General features: G+C 39.7%; 1 protein-coding gene across 1 annotated transcript in view; it reads right to left on the reverse strand.

Moving 5' to 3' along the window:
- Positions 1 to 21,865, reverse strand: part of BMP5 (bone morphogenetic protein 5) — a 75,571-nt gene that overhangs the window by 17,574 nt on the left and 36,132 nt on the right. The window contains exons 3-4 of the mRNA XM_038397836.2: positions 21,548 to 21,696; positions 1,674 to 1,871 (exon numbers count right to left, since the gene is read on the reverse strand). Coding sequence (XP_038253764.1) covers positions 1,674 to 1,871; positions 21,548 to 21,696 — 347 coding nt within the window. The remainder of the gene's footprint in view (positions 1 to 1,673; positions 1,872 to 21,547; positions 21,697 to 21,865) is intronic.

Below are 21,865 nucleotides of genomic sequence, written 5' to 3' on the forward strand. Positions count from 1 at the left end.
AGTTGTTCCTGAGATAATTTGAACAGTAAATGAGAGAACTTTACAATACCCAAAAGGGACAGGCAAGAGAGCAATTATAAGTAAAGCACCACTAAGTCTTAACACCTTGCAAGTGCTTTTGAATATATGGACAGGCAGCTTTTCAAAGGCTGGACTGTAGGGTTCTCAATCCCTGAGCACAATGAAAAGATGCATGTTATCTCTCTGCTGCCTGCCTCACAGGATAATTTCTGCTCCAGTTCCTCAATGTAGAGTGGATCCAAGAGGAAGAAGCCCTGCTCCAGCGGACAGCACAGCATTTTAGTTATATTTTACATAAAAATAAAATCCACCACCACCATGATAGGTATTAATAATAGCTACTACTGACTGAGCTTTTTTTTCCTTTTTTGTGTGTGGCATTTTATGGGTGCTGACATTTATTTATACCTTAAAAGCAGGTTGGGACCCAGTAGATCACTGGTAAATCTCCATAGCCTCTGACAAACACTTGGACAGCCAATCCCCAGTGATCATGAAATCAAGTGAAAATGAAATCCATCCTTGAGCAGAGGGCCAGCACAAGGCGTATACACTGCTTAAGACCCACTTAACCTGCTATTTTGAGGGTCTGAATGGGACATACTAATCTCTGCAAATATATGAATGCCACCCTATGACTGAATTCTGGTCACAAAACTGCATTCTGGGGCACTAATTTACTTACATAATGGACATGTTTGAGAGGTTGGCAATAGCTTTCAAGAGAAATTCTGATCCATAGTAGTATACTCTGCTACAGTATCCTCTAAAAGATACATATTTGGATGTGCAGGTCCTGTCCCCGAAAAGGAAGACAAGGTTTCTCCAAAAGGGGGAGATCTTGAATTTCAAACAAGTTCTTCATATTCCTCTAACTGGAAACATACCAGGAAATAATGTATAGACCATAATTAATTCCAGACACCTAATGGAACAAACAACCACCTTGAGCATCCTCGTATGCATTAGTGTCTGACTATGTGAGTTTTTCAACACTTTTCAAGTAAGAAAGAGATCAAATTGCACAAGGCATACTTGCATTTAGGGATACCATGTGGATTTATAACACCAAGAAAAATCTCAGTTGTCTAAAACAACAAATGGATTGCACTCATCCCAATAGATTGCTTTTTCTTCTCTGAAAGATGAGACATGGAAAATAGTTTTCATACTAAAAACATTCAAGTGACTTATGAAAAGGTTCAAATTTGCCACATTTGAAATAAGAAATCCTTTAATTATCTGCATAGCATGTACACTGCTATTTGCCAGAAGGAATTTTAGTCGGACGGCTCACCTGCACTGGCACAAACATTGAAAAAATATGCTGAGTTACCCAATCACTCTCTAGTATATTAAAAGTTCACATAGCACAGTACACATTTAACTCAGCAAGACGTGTACTGGTAGCTGTGGCTGATTTACACATTTTCAATCTCATTACTGACCGTTTCTTTAATCTGAGTTGGATCTTTCACCTTTTCCCAGCCAAAAAGACTGAGGCTGCTGAATCATCACTGCATTATTCATTTGGACCATTGAATGTGAGAATGCACACATTTATTTCACAGTACCTAACTTTTGAAATGTGCCACCTTACAGTTGTACTCACAGATGCCTACTGCATAGATGGTACTATGTCTTCATCTTACCAGCAACACTGGGCATCCTGGAAGAATCCTGATGGCTACTGGATTTGTTGCGGTTCTGATTTTTCTTTTTATTGTTGGCTGCTCGGACAGATCGAAAAAGCACTTCACTTGCCTTGAAGAATGCAACCATGAATGGCTGCTTTGATTGAGGCCCATGTCTTCCTATAAGGCCAGCTGATTTAACATTGATACTGCGACCTATAAAATAATGCAGACATACAATTAATACCATACAAAATTTTGCTCTTTCTGGTTGCCAGATAAATATATGGGTGAAATCCTGGTGCAAATGACATCAGTGGGAATTTTGCCATTGTCTTCATTGAGGAAAGGATTTTACCCATGATCCTGAAGTTACAATATTAGAAACCTTAACCTTATTTTGTTGAATGTAATCTAAAAGGCAGAGAACTCAACAGATTTATTTACAAAAGTTTCAATAACTTCACAGTCTACCACTGCATGAAAACATTGTCTACGCATTCTACACAAAACCCTGATATATTAATTCAGTGGTATATGTACTGATCTATTGCAAAGAAATAAATCAACTCCATTAACCTCTATGCTCTTGGAAAAGGATAACATGATGCAGTCATCTTATTTTACATCACAAGTATGTTAAATCTGGAATTCTAGTTCTCCAGCTCAAATCAACAGGAATGAGAAGCATAGGCAATCAATATATTTATGCTTTAAACAATGTAAAGCATTACTCCAAGTTCATGTGAAGTCATCACTACATATACAGGGGCACTCAATCTTTCAAGATAAATATAAAAGAGTTTGAAATATGTACATGATTGACTCCGGTTCTTCTCCTAAGGGATGTACATACTTCTTTAAAATATTTGTTCAGTCAGGATTGTGTGGTAACCTCACTGTATTGGAGGAACTGACCCTCCCTAGAAGAAAAGTAAGCAAAACAAGTCATTGAAACTGCATCAGTGACATTTTAACAAATAAACCCTTGCTCTTAACAGAATTGACTTTGGCAGCATAAACATTTTTGTGTGTACGTGTATTATGCAGAGCCCTTCAACCATCAGAAAATGAGACCGTGTCACATGAAGCTGTGCAGCTGTGCAAGGGTGGGGGACACAGAGGTCCTGTAAATGTGAAGATATTGGTCAAGAAATAGTCTATGCACTGGTGTGGGCAGCATCAGGGCATTCAACTATAGTATTAATAGATTGGAAAGGTTTGTTAAATAGCTACAAGGACAATAAAGGAGCATCTGCCCCACAAATGTACGGTATAATGCCATTAAACTTAATTTTACCAGAAAAAGACCTTACAAATAATCATAGGAGTAAACTTTAAACAAATAAGCCTATAGGTTTCCTTTTGAATGCAAACTTACAGCGGCTCTGTGCCAGAGTCTATATTTCTTAGAAAAATTCTATCACTGGTGTAAATGAAAGAGGCAGTTTGATTTGTGGTTAAAGCAGTTTCCATTCTACTTCCACTGTAACAAATGTATTAATTCAGCTCAGACTTCCTCCTTCTGGCAGCCCTTTTGCTGTAAAAAGAGAAATTAGAAGTTCCAGCCAAATACCATACCTTGAACTGACCCACTTCAATACATAAACACTTTTACAACATGTTTATTCAGGTGTAGCACTTTAAATTGGTTTAAGATGTTTCCAGTGACAGAGAGCCCAGCAAAGGCATAAGAAGAACTGAGAAAGTTAGCAGTTTTGGAGCAGAGTAACTGGCAACATATTCTGAACAATTTTGATAATTGCTTTTTTGACTAGAAGGGAAAAATTATTTGTTGAAGCTACTGATTTCATTTTTAAATGGCTTTTTAGTTCTGTGTTTATCTACTTCTTTTCATCTATTTAAATGACTATGAAATAACACATTCAAATTAATTTGTGAATGTTCAAGTCTTGTAGCAGGTCAGATATGAAACACTGTACAAACTATTCTCTATTCATTACAACATGGACCGACCAGCCACTTACCACAAAGTTCCAAGTTTCCTTTACTTTTCTAGAGGGAATTCTTTTTGTTCCAGTGACTTTCAGAATTTTAATTTTATCTGTAAAAGATTAATACCTTACTGGCAGACATTTTAGGAATCCTATTAGATTTATGTACTGAGGACTGTAAAAGATGTGTGTAGGTTCTCTAAATTTAAATCTAGGTTCACTGAATTTACAAAGGTGGATATTGTGTGAGAAGCAAAATACCCTTCAAACCCATGTGAACTCCCTTTAAAATAACTTTTAATATTATTAAGTTTCCTCTTGGTTTCCTTTAGACTTCAGCAGTGAGATGACTATTAAGATTCCACAAGCTAAGGTTTACTTACTTACTCAAGGTATAGAGATATAAACCATGAAAAAAAAAATCGAAGCCCATAACCCAGACTCTTTTTAGACACAGAAGCAGTTTATGTGGCTCTATACCTTCTGTTTATTTGATCTTTTGAGTAGCCAAACTAAGTTTTTTTAGGAAAAGAAGTTTTTTTTCCCCAACTCTACTGTGGATAAGGACACAATTCTACCAGACCTCAAGTCAACGGTAAAACTCCAACTGACTTTTTACTTCTAAACACTGAGTCCCATTACCTACCTTGGTTTATTATATGCTTTAGATTTAATTGCATCTTTTAGAAGATGATTCCTTATAAATATACACTTTTCACAAGTAGTACTAGCTACATTTTACATTAGATAGATTAGGGTAATTAAACAAAATACATATCAAACTATGTACTGTCACCTGTAGATTACTTCTATGCAGACTACAGAAAAAAAATCTAAGAATTTGTGTTTGCAGAGCATCCACAAGACTGCTCCCTGGGAAGAACAGGAATCCCCCTAAGACCAAAGAATATAGAAGTTTGCCTCTCCATAAACGTGGGGATCCCTCAAACCCCATGCCTCTGAACTGCCTCAAGCTCCCTGTCCCTACTCTACCTCATCCAATGTGCCAATGGCTTGCTTGTTAGCCACTGCTCCTAGACTAAACCTTCATCTGTAGTGCCGATTTCAGGAGGTGTTCTACACTGTGGCAAGGGAAGTGGATAAGTTAATGCTTAACAAGGTCTGCCAACATTAGTTTATCAAAAGGTCTTGAATGGCTAGTGACAGGGACCGTTACCACTCAAAACTTAATATATCTAAATGGATTAGCTTGAGAGAGAGACACAGATTCACTTAGCAAAATTTTGAAAGCTATTCTATTGTGCCACTTCTTTGCAGCCAAAACCTGTAGCTTTTACTCCACGTGCCAGCAAACCCCCCTTTGACTTCTGCAACTGCAGGTTCGGGTCCTCTTGAGATACAATTCTCCTTGATATGCTATTAGTGCGATATATTCCAAAAACTGTTGCATCACTCAGGCTGCATCATCCCTTTCAGAGTCATATCAAATGGCAAAGTGCATCAGTCCAGATCCCTTGAGCTGATTTCTCTGATCCTTCACAGGCATCAATTAACTCTTCTATTAATAATTAGATCACAGTTACATTTATCTTGCACCTTTAATCATGAAAGATTTCAAAGTACATATCTCCAGTACTGTATGTACATACAGAATCAAAAATACCATCAACATTGAAGTGGAGGGCAGCAAGCTGGTGATCAACTGGCACTCAGCTCACGGAGCAAGAACAAGGACCAATCCCAACTCTTGAAAAAATATGCAGATCATTCAGGAATTACTTTTCAAGATAAGGATCCAGAGAGCCCCCATAACCTTCTCTATCCTAAATATGCCAGCATGCACTTCACAAACCAATGATGATAACTGATGGTTACTTACTTGTAACCAGTGTTCTTCAGGATGGACTTTGAACATTCACATTCTTTGGGATGCACTGACCAAGAGCATCGGGGATGGTGGAATCTTCTAGCTGTAGTGCCGCCCCTCCTTCCCCTGCCCTTGGCTTGGTCATAGAAGGGGCATGGCACCCATTGCCACCTCAGTTACTTCCAATCACTAAAGTCAAATATGAACTAACCCTAAAATAGGACTCTGCAAGAGGAGGGAAGGTGGATGGAAAAGTGAATATGCAGAGTCCATCTCGATGAACTCCTGTTACAAGTAAGTAACGTTCATTTCTTCTTTGAGAATCCTCTGCATATTCCCATTCTTGGGTTGGTTTGGCAAACAGTACCATAAACTGGAAGCAGGGAACACAGTCCTACCTAAATAATGACTGAAGTACTGCCCTGCACATCTGTGCATCACACCTGGATGTCCTAGCCAGTGCATAATGTCTTGTAAAAGAATGCATGGAGTTCCATGAAGCAGGCAGCCTTCCATATATCCATAAGGGGAATATGCTTAGTGAATGCTACAGATGTCGCAACTGCTCTAGTGGAATGTGCTCAAGAGGAGCAGGAGGACAGAGTGAAGCTGCTCAGTAACACTCTTCAATACACAGCCTGACCCAACTACAGAGGGATTGTGCTGAAATGGCCTGACCACTTGAAGAACCAGCATATGAAATAAATAATTTGGGAGAAGACTTAAAGCTCTTAGTTCTGTCCTGGTAGAATGAGAGCTCTCTCTTCGCATCTAAGAAACATAAACTAGATTCTCCTTTACTTGTAATAGTTTTGGGGGGAAAATAGGTAAATTTATACTTTGATTTATATGAAATTCTGAAAACACCTTTGGAAGGAAGTTATGGTTTGATCTAAGAACCACCTTATTTTTTATGAAAGGCAGTATCAGGGGGTCCAGCATCAACGCATGGAGCTCGTGGACACTGCTGGCAGAAATGACTGCGATTATAAAAGCTGTCTTCACAGAGGGATGAAACAAAGAACAGCTCACTAGTGGTGCAAACAGCAGACACATCAGTCATGTTAAAACGAAGTTTAAATTCCACGGAGGGACAGGATCCCAAATTGGGAGATATAGATTCAATAAACCTTTTAAAAAGCTTTTCTGACAGATTATTTGTGCATTATGGATTTATCATCAGTGTAAGTATGAAATGCTGCTGTTTCCGCTAAATGGACTTTAATGGAGGAGAGAGAGACAAGCTCATTGTCCTTAAGTGTATCAAGTATTACAAAACCAGTTGCACAGAGACAGAAACTGGACCAATACTCCTATTAGTTGCCCAGATAACATATCTCTTCCATTTGAAATTGTAGCTGTTTTGGTAAATGGTTTTTGAGCATTAATAAGAATTCACTGCACTTCATTGGAGCATTAAAACTTACGGCGATCGGGGGAGGTCCTGGCTGACTGGAAAAAGGCTAATGTAGTACCCCATCTTTAAAAAATGGAAGGAGGAGGATCCGGAGAACTACAGGCCAGTCAGCCTCACCTCAGTCCCTGAAAAAATCATGGAGCAGGTCCTCAAGGAAACAATTCTGAAGCACTTAAAGGAGAGGAAAGTGATCAGGAACAGTCAGCATGGATTCACCAAGGGCAAGTCATGCCTGACTAACCTAATTGCCTTCTATGATGAGATAAGTGGCTCTGTGGATGAGGGGAAAGCAGTGGACGTGTTATTCCTTGACTTTAGCAAACCTTTTGACATGGTCTCCCACAGTATTCTTGCCAGCAAGTTAAAGAAGTATGGGCTGGATGAATGGACTATAAGGAGGATAGAAAGCTGGCTAGATTGTCAAGCTCAACAGGTAGTGATCAATGGCTCCATGTCGGTCCTGGGGCCGGTTTTGTTCAATATCTTCATTAATGATCTGGAGGATGGCATGGACTGCAGCCTCAGCAAGTTTGCAGATGACACTAAACTGAGAGGAGTGGCAGATATGCTGGAGGGTAAGGATAGGATATAGAGGGACCTAGACAAATTAGAGGATTGGGCCAAAAGAAATCTGATGAGGTTCAACAAGGACAAGTGCAGAGTCCTGCACTTAGGACGGAAGAATCCTGTGCACTGCTACAGACTAGGGACCGAATGGCTAGGCAGCAGTTCTGTAGAAAAGGACCTACGGGTTACAGTGGATGAGAAGCTGGATATGAGCCAACAGCGTGCCCTTGTTGCCAAGAAAGCTAATGGCATTTGGGCTATATAAGTAGGGGTATTGCCAGCAGATCAAGGGATGTGATCGTTCCCCTCTATTCGACATTGGTGAGGCCTCATCTGGAGTACTGTGTCCAGTTTGGGGCCCCACACTACAAAAAGGACATGGAAAAATTGGAAAGAGTCCAGTGGAGGGCAACAAAAATTATTAGGGGACTGGAACACATGACTTATGAGGAGAGTCTGAGGGAACTGGGATTGTTTAGTCTGCAGAAGAGAAGAATGAGGGGGGATTTGATAGCTGCTTTCAACTACCGGAAAGGGGGTTCCAAAGAGGATGGATCTACACTGTTCTCAGTGGTAGCAGATGACAGAACAAGGAGTAATGGTCTCAAGTTGCAGTGGGGGAGATTCAGGTTGGATATTAGGAAAAACTTTTTCACTAGGAGGATGGTGAAGCACTGGCATGCGTTACCTAGGGAGGTGGTGGAATCTCCTTCCTTAGAGGTTTTTAAGGTCAGGCTTGACAAAGCTCTGGCTGGGATGATTTAGTTGGGAATTGGTCCTGCTTTGAGCAGGGAGTTGGACTCGATGACCTCCTGAGGTCCCTTCCAACTCTGCAATTCTATGATTCTATGATTTTTCCAAATCTTGTATTTTCCACTGAACAGATGGAGTAACTCCTTTTAGCACTGTTGTCTTGGTTATGCTGGGGCAACTAGAACCACCCTGGTGAATCTTGTTTTATTTTCTTTGAGGGTTAGGAGAAATGCATTTACATCAGCCACATTCCCCAGTCTAAGAGGAATGTGTTCTTCAATGACTGTTCATCTGAGCCTGGTCTCAAGCAAAAACAAGCACATTGTGTAATGAATCTATTACATCAGTGAATAGATCTGGGTTGTGAATTCCCCAAAGGTTCAAAATGTTCTGAATCACTGAGTCCTTTAGAGACCATGTATGCATCTGTGAGGAATCTCTGCTCAGATGATCTGCAAGCTCACTGTGCTGTCCTGCAACACATAAGGCAATTGGGGAAATGTTGTATAGGATATGCCAGTCCCAAAGTTTTGTCCCCTGGATTACCACATCCTGAATCTCCAGAAGAAATGCCTTGAGAACCCGCTGAATGGCCTTCAGTTCTAACACATTTTATGTGTAGTAAGGATTCCTTATCATTCCAAAGACCTCAAATGTAAAGGTTGAGGAGGTGTGCACCCCAGCCTATTCTGGACTCATCTGTGGTGACCATTTGCAAAGGAGGAAGTGGATTTAACGATGCTCTCTTGAGGATATTTTGTGGTTTCAGTCTCCATATTAAAAAGACCACCTTTCTCAGAATGGTGAGTTTTTTGAGCATATTGTCCATATTGGGTTTGAAGTTCTTTAATAGCCAGTGCTGAAGTGGCCTCATTCTGAGTCTGGTATATGAGGACATATACATTGTGGATACCATGAACCCCATTAACTCCAGGAAATACATTATCCTCTGAGAGGGTTGTAGCAGCAGTCTCTGAATAGTGGTCTTTAGTTCCAAAACTGTGTCCCTTATGGAATCAAGGATTCCCCCAATGAAGGAAAGCTTTTGTGATGTAATCAGAAAGGACTTCTCTTTGTTTATGAGAAGACCTATGGTTTCAAATGGAGAAAAAGTGACTTGAATGGCTTTGTTTAAATCCTTTACATATGGGGCCTTGAGCACCCAATCATCTAAGTAAGGGGTAACAAAGATCCCTTGTCTCTTTAAATGTGCTGCTACTGGAGTCAGCCATTTGATAAAATCCCTGTGTGCGGTGGAGAGGCCAAAGGGTAAGACTCTGTATTGGAAATAATCCAAACCAAGGACAAAATGTAGATAGTTGTGGTGAGATGGTCTTACGGGGATGTGGAAATATGCATCTTTGAGGTCAAGAGCAGCAAACCAATCCAGGGTTGACAGGGAAGGAATAATCAGAGCCAGAGATAGCATTCTGAATTAAAACTTCCTGACATATCGGTTTAGAGGCCTGAGATCCATAATTGGTCTGAAACCTCAATTTTTCTTTGGGATTAGAAAGTAGAAACCCTTGTTTCTGTAATTTAAAGGTACTTCTTCTATAGTCCCTGCATGCAGTACAGCTTGTACGTCTGGTTTTAAACTCTCATGAAAAGGGAGGACAGTGGGGGGCTACATGGCAGAAAGGATTTGAATTGGATGGAATAACTTCCATTACTGTGTCTAAAATCCATATTCAAGTTCATGTTCAAGGTGATAGTTGTCCAGATGTAAGCAGGGTCTGAAAGAATGCTTCCCTGATAGCTAGTTGGAAGGGGAAAAGACTATGGGTTTGTTTATGTAAATACAGTTTGCTCCTGCTCTGTTTACATATTCATCATTTACAGCTGTGTCAAATGATCAACTTTGGCTGGTGTTGGGTACAAATGACCTTAGTACTGAATGCAGGGGTAGTGAAATATGGTTACCAATGTTGTAATTATTGTAGGAATACAGGAAAGCAGGACTGTTCTTAACCTGCCCCAAATGAGGGGAGGGCACCCTCCATTAAGCAGGGGCTCCAGTGTCAGAGTCCTGTGAAAATAAGAGGGATGGGGACAGGAGTCCTGGTCAGGATATTGCACAACCCCTGCCCCTTCCACCCCCACAAGGGGTCCTCTGTTCTTCCCCATTGTTCAAAGAATAGAGCTAAATAGACTTCATTAGGAGCCTCTTTTGTTATTTTAAGTGCTCATTCAGAGCTGAAACCAGTTGTGGTAGGACTGTATTTCTGCCCTGCCTGCTAAGAGCTAAAATCACTGAGAGACTGATGTGCAGAGGTCACAGCAGAGAGGCAGAAGGTGACTGACAGTCAGCTGGTGAATGATCGGCCAACAGGGCGGCGGCAGAGAGGCGTGACGCGCAGGCAGCAGCAAAGAGAAGTGGCCAACAGGGTGGCTGGTGGAGGGGGCGCAATGAGAGGGATAGCTCAGTGGTTTGAGCGTTTGCCTGCTAAACCCAGGTTTGCAAGTTCAGTCCCTGAAGGGGCCATTTAGGGATCTGGGCCAAAAATTGGGGATTGGTCCTGCTTTGAGCAGGGGGTTGGACTAGATGACCTCCTGAGGTCCCTTCCAACCCTGATATTCTATGAGAGCAGTGAGCAGCCAGCAGAATTACAAAGTCCATTATTATGTCCTGAGTCATCCACTTGCAGCAAGCCACTCATTTTGTCTTTAAACAGAAAGTACTTATTTACCTTCTACAGTGTTCAATAAGCAACAAAACACATTTTACAAATTAACCACAGCTTGGGAAGATGGTAGTAATTCTTGTAGTATTTTGATGTATTTTTAGCTTAAACTGAAAAATTTAGTGAGGATGGAGAGATCTGCTTGTGAGGATCCCTATGCCAGAGCAGTCTCATTGACTTCAAGCAGAAGAATCTGTGCAGCGCTGGGCCAATGAAGCTAAACAGCACAAATAAAACTTTCCCTTAATATTTTCCCTTTGTTGCAGTTAACTACACTCACATAAACCCCCACTCAAGAACAATGTGTGATCATGTAGAATCTATGTGTTGCACTGCTTTGGCCCAACAAAGTTAGGCCACTTAAGTCCCACAATGCCTAGGCCAAAGTTAAAGCTGAAGTTTTAGCTTTAATTTCTGGCAGTCTTCCTGTTGCTGCCTTAAGTGAGACCAGCAAAATTAATTTTTCTTTTTTTTTTGTGGTTTATCTATACATGTTGAAAGTGGTATTTGAAAAGCACTTTAAGGCAAGCTCCCTGGATAATTTATGAACATCTGAGGATCCATGGAACAGTATATTCTACTACAGTATGATATATTATTTAAAAGAAAAATGTTGTAATCATATAAAAATATGGCCTTTTAAATATTTGACCTATTCTTTAAATTTAATGCACTTAAACTGTGAATGGTATGTGGGAGTCTTTCAACTTTCTTGGCATGCATACTGTATTTTCAGCAAGAGGATAAAATAGGGAGAGAGTGGATTCTTCAGTCATCTATTGGAAGAGTTAAAAAGAGCCAATAGTCTTCCAAATAAAACTAACCAAACTCCTATTTTTACATCTGGCATGCTGGCAACTATTTAAGTGATGCAGTGGGCCTGATTCTGAACTCTCATTTATCCCAGTGAAAGTCAACTGATCACTATGAAATCACTTCTGATGTTCTCTATCTGTTTTAGAATCATAGAATCATAGAATATCAGGGTTGGAAGGGACCCCAGAAGGTCATCTAGTCCAACCCCCTGCTCAAAGCAGGACCAAGTCCCAGTTAAATCATCCCAGCCAGGGCTTTGTCAAGCCTGACCTTAAAAACCTCTAAGGAAGGAGATTCTACCACCTCCCTAGGTAACACATTCCAGTGTTTCACCACCCTCTTAGTGAAAAAGTTTTTCCTAATATCCAATCTAAACCTCCCCCATTGCAACTTGAGACCATTACTCCTCGTTCTGTCATCTGCTACCATTGAGAACAGTCTAGAGCCATCCTCTTTGAAACCCCCTTTCAGGTAGTTGAAAGCAGCTATCAAATCCCCCCTCATTCTTCTCTTCTGCAGACTAAACAATCCCAGCTCCCTCAGCCTCTCCTCATAAGTCATGTGCTCTAGACCCCTAATCATTTTCGTTGCCCTTCGTTGTACTCTTTCCAATTTATCCACATCCTTCCTGTAGTGTGGGGCCCAAAACTGGACACAGTACTCCAGATGAGGCCTCACCAGTGTCGAATAGAGGGGAACGATCACGTCCCTCGATCTGCTCGCTATGCCCCTACTTATACATCCCAAAATGCCATTGGCCTTCTTGGCAACAAGAAGCTTGAAAGCTTGTCTCTTTCACAAACAGAAGTTGGTCCAGTGAAAAATATTACCTCACCCACCTTGCTCTTTAGTATAAGTGACTACAGACTCAGGCCTAGTGTTTCTACTATTTAAGTACCAAATGTGTACTCAGTTCTGTAACATATGGTCCCTCTTTTAAGAAGCTCATAATCTAGTTGATCTACATGCAGAGGCATCACTGATTGTGTAGACTCATGTGGCTCAGTTTACCTACAAATACAGCTAATAGATAGGGAATACATTATACAAATGCTCCATACTTGGTGGATTAATACTGATGGGCCTCATGGAGGAAAAAAATTAAGAAAGGATTTAAAAGGAAGGGTTGCTCACTGATACAAAAGGAGACAGGTGGAATTCTAAGGGTAAGGGACACCCAGTACAATATGGCCCTGATCCTCACTCTAGCCTTCAAGCATTACCAGAATAATAATTATAGGGGGAGCAAGTAGGGACCCATATATTTAGGTTGCCTAAGACTTTCCATTATAAAGCATTCTTGCAACCATTTTTCTCTGAGAAGCTCTCTCACCTAAATTGTTTGTGGGAGGATCCACTTGCACTAAAAATGCCTTTTCTTTGTCCCATGAAATTCCACTCAAATTTTGCTGAGACGTAAAGTAAAAATACAAACAAAAGTACAAGTAAAATACAAGTAAAACTCTCTCTGACTTGCATGCCTCAGGAAAACTTTGGCAGCCTGCCCAAATCACTGAACTTTCAAAGGCCGGGTTCATGTCGCCATGAAAGCATCACCTCCACTGCCACCAGATGCTGCACTGGAGCTGGCCAGCCCCAACGCAGCATGTGGTCCCAGTGGCCCAGTTATTCTCCCACCTTTGGGGCACTGTAGGAGGCAGGATCTTCCCCAACTCCCAGGTGGTAAGAAATGGAGGCTAATGGGGGGAGGTGTGAAAGAGAGAGAGAGGCAGGCCAGGCTCCCCACAACCATCCCCCAAACCCAGCACACGGCACAAGTGGCCAGTCTCCCACTCTGTGGGCAGCACATGGGACAGGAGCTACCACAAATCTGGGGGAGAGGAGAGAGAGCACACCACTGCAAGTTGGGCTTCCTGGACCCAGTAATCCACATCCCCTCCTCTGAGAAAACAGCCTAGGTAACAGAGGCAAACGCTCCACACAGCATGCACTTTTCAAACCCTGACAGAATCCCAAGGGGAATCTTCACAATAATAAACGCTGCTAGAAGCAGCTTTAACTCTTTCAAAGTTGCTCTAAGATTCTAACCCCAAAATGCTCAGCAACAGGAGAAACAGCCAAGAGCAGCATGGGCATAGAAAGCTGCATGGAAAGTGCAGGGTCTGAAAGTTCTCCTTGAAGCTGAGCTGAGATCTATGTGTCTGCAGTCTGCTCTCTCTGTGGATGTTCTGTCCTTGATGTTACAGAACTACATTCTCTTTCTCCTTTGCATTTAGGAGAGAACATATTGAGTTCTTTCCAGAGTGAACAATATGATAGCAAAAGAAATACTGATACTTTTTCCTCTCCCCTGGGTTCTTATGTTCCTGTAGTAAAAATGATGTTCAAACTATCACTAATTTCCAATTATACAAATGTTTAGCATGAAAACAAAAGATGCTGAGTCACTCGCACCATTTTTAAAGGCCTATGGGGTGCATGCTCGATATACAGGAAAAGCATAAAATGAAGTTTTTCACATTGTTTCTGCATCTGCGTAAATTATATGTTGGAATTCATCTAGTACCCCACTCGTATCAGTGTGAAAGAGATCACCTCATTTTAAACACCACAGAGGCCTTTCAGCATCAAAAGGATGGAATCAGCATGAAGAATGTTGAGGAGATATATGCAGACATTTAAAAAAGACAGAATTTAAAAAAAACAAACAAACATGATCCTTAATTTACCACAGCTCCAGGGAAATGGTAAATTATATGTTGACAGCTTCCATGTGTTATGCAACTCTTCATTTTTACTATTCAATATATGTCCCATTAACAGAAAAATGGCTACATTTCATACCAAAGGATGCCTGTGATACCAAATACATCTTAAAGAAAACAACACATTCCAATGCCATGTGAACATTTGTACGTTTTCAGCATTTTCAAGGGCAAAAAAAATGAACTACAATAACCAGACATTTCTTATTCTTAATGCATTACTGTTTTAAAATAGTAATGTTCTTGATTTTTTAATTTAAACATTATTTTTCAGACTTCACCAAAGGGAATGGCACAAGGAAAATACCCATTTTTCTAATTCCCTGAAAATTCCCCTACAAATGACATTCAGAAAATAATTAAAAAGAAAAGGAGTACTTGTGGCACCTTAGAGACTAACAAATTTATTAGAGCATAAGCTTTCGTGAGCTACAGCTCACTTCATCAGATGCATTTGGTGGAAAAAACAGAGCCCTCTGTTTTTTCCACCAAATGCATCCGATGAAGTGAGCTGTAGCTCACGAAAGCTTATGCTCTAATAAATTTGTTAGTCTCTAAGGTGCCACAAGTACTCCTTTTCTTTTTGCGAATACAGACTAACACGGCTGCTACTCTGAAACCAGAAAATAATTACTAATTAATATTGTATTGCAGTAGCATCTGGAAGGCTGGATCATGATTGGGGCCCTATTGAGCAGGTGCCATAGAAATACATACAAATAAATACAGTCTTGTCCTCAAAGAGCTTATCACTTTGGGTCCCAATCCTTCATCTGGATCCCCTGGCATGGACCCTAGCAGAATCCCGTTTATGTCACTGGGACTCCACATGTACGCAATGTTCTGTACCAATGGATCTTAACTAGGAAGCAGGGCCTAAAATCTCTCAGTGTTTGCCAGTGCACAGCCCAGTCCTGCATTCTTCACTCACCTAGAGCTCCAGTGGAAGTCACAGGGAATTTTTCTTGAGGACTGCAGGATCAGGGTCTGTTCTAATGCCTACTGAAGTCAATGGAAGGCTTTCCATGGAGTTGAATGGGCCCTGGATCAAGCCCCATGTGCATATATAAAATAGATGGGAGGCGGAAGAGGGGGTTCTATGACTTAGGGACAGAATCTGTTACATACTGAGTCGTATAAAAATACATATTCCATCTGTGCACAAACACGTCATTCAGCGGTCTATGTTTATAGTATAATAGGTTCCAGAAATAAAAGCAATTCAATAAAAATAATGAAAACCTTAAGACCAAAATTCTAAGAGTATCTAAGGATGATTTTCCTATTACTAAACTAAAGAAGTTGCACAGCATAACTCTCCTAGAACTTTACCAAAATCTTTACTCACTATGGATGGGTACTCTTCTGACATAAATAAACTGAAAAGTTAAAAAAGTGAGGAAAGAGGGGAACTACCTTTCAAAATGAAGATCTTCATTAAGCTAAAACATCACAAAAATCAGACAAGTCAGGCATAGAAATTAAAATTGCCTGTGGCACTTGCACTTAAGCAGAAAATTACCTGTTATCTGATTTTGGGAACAAGACAGGAGTAAATATCTATATAAAGATGAGCTGTACTTATACAATTTCTTCAATGTGTAAGTTAAAAGATTACTTTCTACCTATACAATCTCTCATTATTTACTGAATTTTGATGCTAGTACCAACAAATTGCTTCACCTCATCTTTCCAAATTTTCTTACTGAATGCCTCCCATAGGGTATTCAAGAATATTTAACTTTTAAATATTTAACTCTTTAAAAGAAGATGAATTTACATGAAGCTCCTGAAAAAAAGCAGGTAAAATTTCTTCTGCAGTAGGAATATTATTTATATCCAATACTATGTTTTATATCCATGATTACACCCAAAAAACTATGTTTAAAGAACATTAAATGTATGTATACACTGCAATGTAAGCACAGGGTGCATAGACCCCGGGTTTGTTAATTTGGGCTTGAGCATCTACACTCATTCGTAACTCCAGGTTAGGAATTGTTGAACCCTGGGACTCCAGCATTATTATCCAAGACCTACCACTCATATCCCAGATTTCCTAGAACCCTCCCATACTGTGGTCACTCTAGCCCTTCATTCGCGGTATAGTGTGGGAAAACTTGACTGTCCACAGAACTTGAATGTTCAGAAGACAAAAAAAGTTGGACCCCTGGTATTGTAGAACATTTTTGGTGGACTCCCAGAGTACGAGTCTATTGCTTTACAGTGTAGACTCAGGCCCATTAGAGCTTGAATCCTGGATCCTAGCTTCACTCAGTCTCAAACCCTCCACCCCATGGGATCTTGAGCCCAGACCCTGGTCTCAAGCATGACTTGTGTAGAGATGGATGGGGGGTGGGGGGGGGTTAGGCTTGGGCCGCAGTTCAAACCCTGTTCTTACACTCCAGTGTATACATACCCTTATGGCTGTAAGCATTTTTTAACATGGGCAAAACAATGTCAGTTCCTGCTTCTCTTTCTAGCAAAGAGCTGAACCAATTTTGCTGAAATTAAAAAAATAAAATAAAAATGCAGCCTCAAGCATACACTTCATATGGAAAATTTCAGCCCAAATGGTTAAAGTTCGGTTGCTTATAACTTGCCAAAAACAGAGTCTCATAATGGGAAATGTCAAGTAACCAATAACTTTAGGCAGCGCCACAATTCGAACACATACGGCTTTTAAGTGTTCTGCTCTATACCACCTTGTAGGTAGACATCCTGAGATTATATTAATTTACAACAATTGCTGATGAATAGGAATAGTAATTTATGGATTAAAAATACATTGGTGAAATAATGCAATATCGATTTTTGCGAGGCAGGCAGGAAATCACCTATTTTTATTTTTCATATTATTTTTGTAAGGAGAATGATCATGTATTTGTTAATTTCTAGGGCTGTCAATTAATTGCAGTTAACTCACATGATTAATTAAAAAAATAATTACGATTAATCATAGTTTTAATCACACTGTTATACAATAGAAGACCAATTGAAATTTATTAAATATTTTGGATGTTTTTCTACATTTTCACATACTGTATATTGTATTGTGTGTTGTGATTGAAATCAAGTTTTATATTTTTTTATTACAAATATTTGCACTTTAAAAATGAAAAACAAAATAAATAGTATTTTTAATTCACCTCATACAAGTACTGTAGTGCAATTTCTTTGTTGAGAAAGTGCAATTTACAAATGTAGATTTTTGTGTTACATAACTGCACTCAAAAACAAAACAATGTAAAGCCTACTTGTAGAGCCTACAAGTCCACTCAGTCCTACTTCTTGTTCAGCCAATAGCTAAAATAAACTATCTTGTTTGCATTTAAAGGAGATAATGCTGCCCTCTTCTTACTTACAATATCACCAGAAAGTGAGAACAGGCATTTGAATGGCACTTTTGTAGCTGGCATTGCAAGTTATTTATGTGCTAGATATGCTAAACATTCATATGCCCCTTCATACTTCGGCCACCATTCCAGAAGGCATGCTTCCATGCTGATGACACTCGTTAAAAAAATAAATGTATTAATTAAATTTGAGAGTGAACTCGCTGGGGAAGAGTTGTATGTCCCCTGCTCTGTTTTACCCGCATTCTGTCATATATTTCATGTTATAGCTGTCTTAGATGATGACCTAGTACATGTGGTTCATTTTAAGGACATTTTCACTGCAGATTTCACAAAATGCAAAGAAGGTACCAATGTGAGATTTCTAAAGACAGCAACAGCTCTCAAACCAAGGTTTAAGAATCTGAAGTGCCTTCCAAAATCTGAGAGGGATGAGGTGTGGAGCATGCTTTCAGAAGTCTTAAAAGAGAAACACTCTGATATGGAAACGACAGAACCCAAACCACCAAAAAAGAAATCAACCAGCAGAAGGTTCATTTATCTGACTCAGATAATGAAAATGAACATGTGTCGGTCCGCACTGCTTTGGATGGTTCTCGAGCAGAACCCGTCATCAGCATGGACGCATGTCCCCTGGCATGGCGGTTGAAGCATGAAGGGACATATGAATCTTTAGTGCATCTGTCATGTAAATATCTTGCGATTCCTTTTACAATAGTGCCATGAGAAATCCTGTTCTCACTGTCAGGCAACATTGTAAACAAGAACCAAGCAGTATTGAATCTCCTGCAAATGTGAACAAACTTGTTTGTCTGAGTGATTGGCTGAACAAGAAGTAGGACTGAGTGAACTTGCAGGCTCTAAAATTCTACATTGTTTTATTTTTGGATTCAGGTTTTTTGTACATAATTCTACATTTGTAAGTTCAAATTTCATGATAAAGGGATTGCACTGTACAATAAAGGGATTGTATTAGGTGAATTGAAAAATACTATTTCTTTTGTTTATCATTTTTACAAATACTTGTAATCAAAAATAAATATAAAATGAGCACTCTATTCTTTGTATTCTGTGTTGTAATTTAAAACAATATATTTGAAAATATAGAAAATATCCAAAAACATTTAAATAAATTGTATTCTATTATTGTTTAACAGTGTGATTAATAGTAAGATTAATTTTTTAAATTGCTTGACAGCCCTATTAATTTTATATAATTTCTTGAATGAGTTGACAGCTGTTTTTGCTGCATGTCAGAAGATGATGCAGCTACTCTGGATTTAGTCCACTTCTGTAACCAAGAGCTGAATTTGGCAGAGAATCACCAGTTGTCAGTAGACAATATGACAGTGGAAGGATACTTTATCTGATCACTGCAGTATGCTTTTGAAAAAGAACTCATTTTGGTGGAAAGAAAAAGTAGTTTTTCAGTTAAGAGTTCACAGGCATTTTCCATAACAGCAAGACAGTAATTTTAAACCAATAGCTTTCTTGAAAAATTAAGATGGTGATTTACCCACTTTGAATGCACCAATGTGTGTTAGTTACCTAATAGCCTGATCTACTAACACTTGCTAATGGGTGCATACTTACTACCAACGATATTCTCACCGATGTGCCTATGTTCAGTGGCAAGCATTTGCTAACTTATGATCCTGCAAGCAAGCTACTTTGTGGAAGGTTTGCAGTCTCCCAAAAACCATATACTAAAATGCAGTGTCAGATTTAAAAAAATGACAGAAAAACTGTTGAAGCCTCATTTATTTATTATTGTCTCACTTATTGAAAACATCTGTCCCCACAGTAACTTCAGCAAAAAGGAGCTCTTAGGTCTGTGAATAAAAATGGGCAATATCTTCAGAAGGCAAGGGCCTTGGTGGGGACCTATCAGAGAAGGAGTTGGGGAGCCTTTCTAACTTTCTAAAGCTGGGAATGTTCACAGACTGATGAATGAGAAATGCAATTTCTGAACCCAGATCATTAACAATGAGAAAGTGCTGCACAGGCAGAGGAAAAAAGAAAAATATCAATCCTGACCCCAGAATTTCTTCTGGTCCTTATTAACGGCATGTCAGCTAATGTTCAGATTAACTGACACCATAGATCACCTGACCTCCGACACAAATACTAAACTGACAGGTCAAGAGTTTAATTTGGAAGACTTTTTGTGAAGTATGGGCTAGTTAAACCATTTCAGAGATCATATAATAACTCAGTTTACTAGTATTTCACTTTTAATAGGTTTTTAATGATGCGTATGTAGTAGCTCAATTCTCTTTGTAACTAAAGTTGCATTTACACATAAACTGTATGCAGCTGTGTTTAGAAGACATACTTTTAAATGACCATTATAACCAGGGGTGTGAATGTCTGGTTGAGCAGAGACAAGTTGCTATTTTAGTAAGATGGCAGATTTTTTTTATTCAGCAGGGGACTGGGGTTATTCCCTTCCCCATTCCTTGCCCTAAAGCTAGTGGAGGGAAAGTGGTATGAATTTTATTCCAGGTTACTACATAGGGTCCAAGTATTCACTTTACAACTGATCAGGAATTTTGCAGGACAAGGTATGTTTCAACTAATCTCCCCATTCAAAACATATATTTTCAAAATAAAAGTTTCATATTTTGGTTTCAAAACCAGATGTTTTGACATCTTAGCCCTGGTCTACACTGGGGGCGGGGAAATCAATTTAAGTTATGCAACTTCAGCTACGTGAATAACATAGCTGAAGTCAACATACTTAGATTGACTTACCATGGTGTCTTCACCGTGGTGAGTTGACTGCTGACGCTCCCCCATCGACTCTGCCTGCGCCTCTCATGGCGCTGGAGTGCAGGAGTCGATGGGAGAGTGCTCAGGGATCAATTTATCACATCTAGACTAGACATGATAAATCGATCCCCACTGGATCGATCGCTGCTGGCCAAACCGGCGGGTAGTTAAGACATACCCTTAGTTATCTACGTTTTGAAAAGGTAATGTTTTTAAAGGTTGAAATGTATCAATTCACCCAATCTGAAAACCTTTTTGACTTGAGAGTTTGTGAAACTTTTTAAGATTTCAACTTTTTGTCCCAATTCAAGATGGGAAAACATTTTTGAATCTCATAGGTAAGAAAAAATGTTGGACCTAGTTCTTTCTTCCTCCATATCGTTTTCTAGAGGCGGCAGCTCAGTGGTGGTTCTAGTGGAGAGGACTCTGGGCAGTTCAGCCAAGGCCAGGGCTCTGAGATAGCATGGGTAGGAGCTTTGGGACCACAAAAGTCATAATTTTCAACAAAGGACTGTTATGATAATTTCTTTTGGATGAAAAATGAAGCCATGACTACCTAGGGCAAGACTTTTTTCTTCTTTTTTTTTTTTTAAAGAAGGGCCTGTCTAAACTCTATGAATGTACATTTTATGGGTATTCTCAGTGTTGCAGACCTGAAGAAGAGCTCTGGATAGCTCAAAAAGTTTGTCTCTTTCACCAGCAGAAATTGTTCCAATGAAAGATATTACCTCACCCATCTTGTCCCCGTCTTCTTATGGGTAATCATCAGAGGCAGTCCCATACAATAAATCTTACCTAAATGTTCATTAGGTGTAATCAGATTCACTCCAGTTTGTAAAGTCATCATATTCTATTACACTGAGAACATATTGTGGAGGTGACAGGGTAAGTTAGCAGTCTCATCCTGTCAACCAGCAGCAAGTACAACTTTTATCCATTGCAGTTCAAATCGGTCCTGCACAGAGGGCTTGCAGGCCACACCCCAAGCATATAAAATGAGGTATAAACTGTAACTTACCATCCCCAGTTTCAACACAGAGTTGCAAGCCTAAATTGTTCTGTGGATTAATCACCCAATGGTTGCTGGTCACAGTGATATCAAATACAAGCCAGCCCACATTAAAAGCTTGAGTCTTCCTTGTGTCCAGCAGGAACAGTTCTGCATCCCTATTTTAAAAATAAATAGCAGAAAGTCAGGGCAATAGCAAAGTCATTGTTTCTTGTGTTGATCTGCACTCCTGAGAGTGATCTGCCAGGGCCCATGTGAGTAATGAGGCAGAGCTTTTTGGTCTTCCTTTGTTGTGACACAGGATATTTGCATATCTTAGCTATTTCC

Source organism: Dermochelys coriacea, chromosome 3, assembly GCF_009764565.3.
Source record: "Dermochelys coriacea isolate rDerCor1 chromosome 3, rDerCor1.pri.v4, whole genome shotgun sequence".
NCBI lineage: Eukaryota > Metazoa > Chordata > Testudines > Dermochelyidae > Dermochelys > Dermochelys coriacea.